The sequence below is a fragment of the Taurulus bubalis genome (assembly GCF_910589615.1).
Source record: "Taurulus bubalis genome assembly, chromosome: 2".
NCBI lineage: Eukaryota > Metazoa > Chordata > Actinopteri > Perciformes > Cottidae > Taurulus > Taurulus bubalis.
Window position 1 is genome coordinate 10,036,935 of NC_136590.1, and position 7,230 is coordinate 10,044,164.

Below are 7,230 nucleotides of genomic sequence, written 5' to 3' on the forward strand. Positions count from 1 at the left end.
TATAATGTGTTGTATTGTCTTTTGCAAAGGACAAGGGTAAAGATACGGACAGTCAATGGGCCATAGCATAACTCTGTACAACACTCAGTACTAATAAAATAGAACACGTTTTTCAAGGGCCATTACCTACAATGTGTCTAATGAACACATTTTTCATAAATAGAAAATGTCATTTCTAAAGGGCTGAAAATGTTTCGTTTTTGAAATTGGTAACAAACTGTCCATATAGAGAAAGCTTAATAAAGAAACGTTGCATGTTTCAAAAAGGATTCAGCGAACCTCAGTTCACTCCCCTTTTTAATTTACAGAAATTTGAATTATGACATGTTTTTTCTGAATTTATGACTAAATGTGAGCTCTAAGGGACTTTCAAAGAAAAACATGACTAAATCCTTTAATTAAAATGTTAATCCTTGATCTTGAAATGTAAAGCCCAGAATAGAGGCTTGTTTTTATGTATAATCACCTACGTGAGGTACCCCACCCTGCTTGTAAATGCATGTGTTTGCACGGACTCTGGGTGATTCATAAATGTGTCCTTGTGTGAAATACTAGCAGGAGATTTCAAGCTTTCTGTTTAAAAGTAATGAATTACGGCGGCGAAAAAATGTGCAGCCATTTAAGGATAAAGCCGAGAATTTGGTGTCTGCCGCAGCGAGCCATCCATCACGTCCACAATAAAGGAGTTTTTGCCTGACGGTCGAAATTTATGGTCGCCCTTCTCTGCCCTAATAACTCAAAGCGTTGTGTCAGAGCTTGACAGCCGTTGCCGAAAACAGCACCCCTGTTATCAATCAAAAAACACTTGCATATGTTTAACTTTCGCCTGATCAGCAAGACATTTATAGGCTATTGAGTAATAAGATAAGTGGGTCTATTTCGATGGGAAGAAATGTGGAAGCTTTAAATGATTAATGGCTGCCACAAGAGGGGGTTTTCAGCATTCTTGGAATAAAAAGAAATCATTTTTGGCTTGAATGTGGAGGAATATGTTTGATCAAAAGACGAAAAAAGACTTGGAAAAAATGGCATGTGGTTAAATTGATGTCTGTAGCAGAATTGTGGCTCAGAAAAATGCCTCAACGGAGCTTATCTGCAATTAAACAAATCATAGTTTTGAGTTTCACCAGACCAGGCAGACTAACATGTCTAAATGATGATGGAGCAGTGAGGGAGGGACACATCACTTCTTCACTCCACTTCTCATGGATTCACTCTCCAGTAGTTGACCTGAATATGACTGAGAAGAGGCAAACACAAAAAACTACAGACAGCTGACAGATAGCTGGCGTGCAGGACAAGGAACTGACAGATGACAGGCGGCGTGATTGAGAGGAGAAAGTTGAAATGTGAAACATGCCGATGGTTATCAGTGTACGCTGGAGTCAATGTCTGACCAGAAAGGCCATCAGTCATTTCTCTTTTTGTAGGGTCAAAAGTATACTCCTTCATTAATGAGTCACTGTGGCGCTTGCATGCGGCTTGCTCCTTGTAAGACATGTGCAAAAGAGACAGAGATGGGTCTATTTTGCGATTGCCATTGCAGTGTTCAAAGAATATTCGCTCGAAATGACTTACTCGGAAGTTCGAAAAAAAGAGTGTAAATGCACAATATTTTGGTTCAGAAGAGTCCATTGGCCCTATATCCCTCCAATAAAAGCATTTCGGACTCTCCTGTCCGGGATACATTGTGTGAATTAACACGTATCTTGTCCACACTCGACGTAAAGTCGAGTTTTTTGGTCATTTCCCCCCCCACGTTAACCTGGTCCACCTTCCCCAAAACCACACTGGCTACAAGGGCGACGAAGTGCCAATTACGCCATGACGCTTATAAAAACTGTAAATTAAAAACACTCTTGAGTGGGTGAAATGTGAAACACACACCCGTGTGAGGGGGAAACGTCACATTCACTCGAGCCTTCGTTCGCCTCGGGATCTCCTTTTGATTGGGAGGCGGCAACGGCTGTGATCTGCGGACTTATTCCGATGCTGCCTGAGAAGGAGGCGGAGTGATCTATCCTGCCTACTCTACTACGTAAACCGAGTCCGCTCTCGGACCCACAGCCACACTGTCAGAGCGGCGCCGGGGATGAAGCAACGCGGCTGTGATACGCACGGATTCAACACTACGCGTCTCTTTTGAGGATTTAACATTGTTTATTGTATCTCTGGCAAAGGCTTTTAACCGTCTGACGAATTTGAATAGTGGCTTTATTTACCCTACACATGTATTTCTCAACCATTTTCACGAGAATTGGGTCATGATCACATCGCCCACGGTCTCTGTCCTGAGAAATAGCACGAATCCAGCGTGGGAGAGCGGCTCCTCCGGGGAGCAGGGCGCAGTGAAGATCAGCCAGCTATTCTTCCACAACTCCATCTCTCCTGCAGACCCTTCTCGCCAAGCCAGTCGTCTCCCCATAAAGGTTTTGAAAATGCTTACCGCTCGGTCAGGACACATTTTACACCCGGAGTACCTTCAGCCTTTACCGTCCACTCCCATCAGTCCCATCGAGGTAAGAACTAACTCTGTTTGTGAAAACGTTTTACGCACACGGGCATCATTTCGCTGAATAGCAAACTGAAAAATGTTTCACTGTGAAATGACTTCCTAAGCCTCAACCCCGCTATTATAGTTTCATATATTTTTCCGGAAAAATTGGGGGAAAGAAGATGTTCTATAATATTCAAAAAGGGAAAGGAATAGCCCTCTCATAATTAGATTGTTAGACCCGATATCCGAGTTAATGTCTGACATTCTCGGTTGTTTTTTTTTGGTCTGCGTTAAAATGACGAATTTGGACTCGCTTTGAAATGTAATGACCTTGTTGTAGCAAATTGATGTCCGTGATTGTAACGTAATTTTCGACGTGTGGCATTTGCTCTGTGGTATCCTTTATCGCATGTAAATCAGTTCTGTGTGCACGCTCCCTATTTACACGGAGTTCTTCTGAGTTTCATCCCGAGATAAGTTCATGCGCAATGCGTAAACTACGTATTTATGTCTCATATGTGCGTATTTACCCCAACACATTATATGTAAACGTGCTTTTATGAATTGTATTAACTGCATTGTGTCTTGTTTAATTGCAGCTGGATGCCAAAAAAAGTCCACTCGCTCTTTTGGCCCAAACGTGCTCTCAGATCGGCAAACCGGACCCGCCGTCCTCCAAGCTCTCCTCCGCGTCCTCCAATGGATCTAGTGACAAGGAGACCAAGTCCGGTCCGCTGAAAATGAGCGACATCGGAGCCGACGACAAATCTAGCTTCAAACCTTACTCCAAATCGTCGGAGAAGAAGGACTCGAGCAGCAGCCTCAGTGGAGATAAAACCAGTTTCCGAGTGCCTAGCGCCACCTGCCAGCCGTTCACCCCCAGGACAGGCAGCCCCAGCTCCTGCCCCTCAGTCTCTCCTCGGCCGGCTGACGGCAAAGCGGGGGACAAGGAGGAAAAGAAGGAGTCTGATAGCAATAAAAGCAGTACGACAGATAATAATGGCAGCCACAGGATAAGTGGAATTACCTCTGACAGCAGCCACCAGGAGAACACATCTGGATCCAAGACTGCTAGATCAGAATCTCCATCTGTAACCTCATCGTCCTCCGTTCTCAGCTCTGGACTGGTGGCCCCTGTTTCCCCATATAAGCCCGGTCACACAGTTTTCCCCATGCCACCTGCTGGTATTTCCTATCCTGGAAGTTTGGCGGGTGCCTATGCAGGTTACCCGCAGCAGTTCCTCCCTCATGGAATGACCCTTGACCCCACCAAATCCAGCAGCCAGCTGTTAAGTGCACAGTTTGCTGCTGCCAGCTCAATGGGTTGCAGCAAAGGATCGAGTCCCTTATCTGGATCATCGCCGCCGTCTCTAATGTCTGCTAGCCTGTGTCGAGACCCCTACTGCCTGAGCTACCACTGCACAAGCCATTTGTCCAATGCATCCAGCGCTAACTGCGCACATGACTCTGCGGCGGCTGCTGCTGCTGCTGCCGCGCTCAAATCTGGATACCCACTCATGTACCAGACGCACCCATTACACGGCGTGCACTCCTCAGCCCCGTCTTTCAGCGGACATCCCCTGTATCCTTACGGGTTTATACTTCCCAATGACCCCCTGCCGCACATATGTAACTGGGTGTCTGCTAACGGACCTTGCGATAAGCGCTTTTCCTCCTCCGAGGAGCTTCTCGGCCACTTGAGGACTCACACGGCCTTTGCCGGTACGGAGAAGTTGATATCCGGGTACCCCGGGTCGTCTTCTCTCGCCAACGCCGCTGCGGCCGCCGCGATGGCTTGTCACATGCACATGCCTCATAATGGCAGCCCCGGTACGCTGGCCCTCAGGGGCCCCCATCACCCCCTCGGACTGAGCAGCCGCTATCACCCTTATTCAAAGAGCCCCATGCACACACCCGGGGCCCCGGTGCCGGTGCCCGCGGCCTCAGGGGCCTATTATTCCCCGTACGCCTTGTATGGACAAAGACTGACGACAGCCTCGGCCTTAGGATACCAGTAGAGTCAAAGAATTATACATTTATAAAAAGGAGATTTAGGCCCAATGAGTTTTATATTGTACTTCATCCAGGGACTGGATCCATGTGGGGATCAGTGTATTTATTTGCGATAGCTTCAAGCGTGACGAAAATAAAAAATAATATAACTTTCAAGACTCAATGTGCATTATTTTACTCAGGCGAGAGTATTGCTTTGTTTACCTGCTGTGCATTGACACGTTGTTTTTGTGCAGATTGAAATGGGACTTTCTTTCCAATAAAATGGATTTTATTTATTTCATGCTGAATCAGTCTTGCAGAAGTTATTTTAATTCTCCCTCCCTCAGACGGGTAAGAGGTTGAGTGATTTGACAGAATGATGGACGTGGAAAATCAATCGGAGCAGCTTCTTCAGAATCGTCATCGATTTATTTTGTGGGGAGTGAAAGCTTTTATGAAGCCCGTTTTTACATGGATGGCCTTTTTACAGCTCCAGACAGCTCTGACTGTTTACAGAGCTCTAATTTGTTCTAAGGGTCGAAGCTTTACATGTGTAGCTTATTCTCAGTTATTCAGCCATTTATAAGAAGGAATTTATCAATATTTTTTGGGGGGCATTAGTTTGGCTGTGCAATGATATTGAAATGTATTTTTTTTCAAACACATCTATATTTTATTTATTTATCCAATTGGTCCAGATTTAGTTTGTGAGGCTTTGGGAAACACATTTAATTATATTTGGGACAGTCATGGGGAAAATACAAATGTTCAGTTGGTTTTGTTATATAATAGCAAATCCTTTACATGTTTTTTATATATTAATACAAGCTTCAGTAGGAATGCACTTGTATGTTAGTGTGTGTGTGTGTGTGTGTGTGTGTGTGTGTGTGTGTGTGTGTGTGTGTGTGTGTTTCCGTTCAGATGCATTATCTCTTGGGCTCATCAAAACGTGCCAAATCTTCTCAATTACGAGGTCAGAGATTATTGTTTCATTAAGAAAGACAATCAGTGAGGAGCTCGCTAAACAAAGATTTACGGTGACACCAGATGTGGGACGTTTCCACGGCTTTTGTGATCGCTGTAATGAAGCCGTGAAGCAGAACATGAAATAAAGCAAGGCCTACTGTAAGTATTTAATCAGCCCCTTAAAACAAATCAACTAAATCAAGCCAACAGTGGTATTATCCATCCTCAGTAAATCAGCCTGTTCTCCAGCAATAAAATCACCATCATTAATGGTCAGATGTCATATTCATCAAATCCACCCATCCTTCATGTAAATGAGTCCTAAACATAGCTCAGTGATAGATGGTAATAAAGCTCCTAACCTACAACTCAGCGCTGCAACCAGTGAGCCATGAAGCCGGTGTAGATCACATGCAACATATTTTTTCATTTGCAATCAGCACATCAACGTGATGTGAACAAATGGTATTAAGATCTTTACATATTATTTCTCGACAATTAAATGCTGTGTGGCACGAGGTATAAATTCACACATCCTTTCACATATGAACAGATAAACTATAGTCAGTAATTAATTCAGTAGATTTTATTTCTAAGTATTACTAGCTGGATTATTTTTAATTTAGGAATAAACTATAAATGTGTGCATTATAGAGCGGACTAAATATCTTTGATGTAAACTTTTAATTAGCAAGTCTTGGATTTTATACAGTTACATTTTGTAATAATCCTGTGTTTTATTTATCAACACGTTATTTTCATTTTTGGATACAATAATAATAAGTTTGTTTAGCTTCATTCAAATCAAAAAATCCTTTCCAAGAGCATCCTGAGAACAAATTATAAACTCAAAAGTGACAAAAGACAGACTTTACACACAAAAGAGAGAAATTAAAACTATTACAAATTATTAAAAATATCAGTAAGTCCCTCTATTCTAGTAAGACCCTATCCAGCATTTAAGAAATGTTATAACTCTTCTCAAAGCAGAGCAGTCTCTAAAGTTCAAATGTGTAGTCTATTAAATATTTAATCCCTTACAATGAAAGTTGATATGCCGCTGTGGTAAATGGTAAACAATGATAATTCACCAGTAACACTGAACAGAGGGTTGTCATTTTTTTTACTTTAGTTTTTTGTATGTTTTACAAAGTTGGACCAAGCTCATCTCCAGAAAAACAAATGTTAAGTTTAAGAAGTTGTCCAATATGAGCTTTGTCTAACCAATCTTCATAATACTGTCCTGTATCAGATACATTACATGCAATGATTGAGAGTGGGATCACCAACAGGTTGAATTGTTATCATGCCCTTTGTCTTCCGTTTACCCTTTGTGTTTATAAAAAGTTAATTTAATTAAGTAGGTCACCGGGGACAGACGCTGAATCATAAAGGTAAGTGGTACATGTGTTTAATATATACCGGCTCATACATCTACAATGTTAAAGTCTATGAATCTTTCCTTAGTAAGAGAGGATCTATTTCCCAGATGTTTTAATGTGTAGTAATGTCAGGACATGAGACACTGGACAGTTTTGTGACTCCAAGTTGAATCACAGTGAAGGCCCCACCTGTTCTGCTTTGAACTGCAGCATGAATAAGACTCATGCCCTTTCACCTGAGGGGCCACAGATCAGCCCAGATTGGCCCAGTGCAGACACGTTGATGTTAAAAATGATCACTTTTGCACAGCTGCACGCCATGTGTTGCACTGTCTGTTATGGTTGAAAGTGGTGGACATCATCGCTGCAACGCCGCGCTGCTGTTCTTCG

General features: G+C 42.8%; 1 protein-coding gene across 1 annotated transcript; it reads left to right on the forward strand.

Moving 5' to 3' along the window:
• Positions 1-2,264: 2,264 nt before the first annotated feature.
• Positions 2,265-4,597, forward strand: LOC306754135 (zinc finger protein 503-like; the record flags this gene model as incomplete). Its single annotated transcript, XM_079238047.1, has 2 exons — positions 2,265-2,519; positions 3,097-4,597. The coding sequence occupies 2 exons, from the start codon at positions 2,265-2,267 to the stop codon at positions 4,513-4,515; spliced, it is 1,674 nt and encodes a 557-aa protein (XP_079094173.1). The 3' UTR covers positions 4,516-4,597.
• Between the last annotated feature and the right edge of the window lie 2,633 nt (positions 4,598-7,230).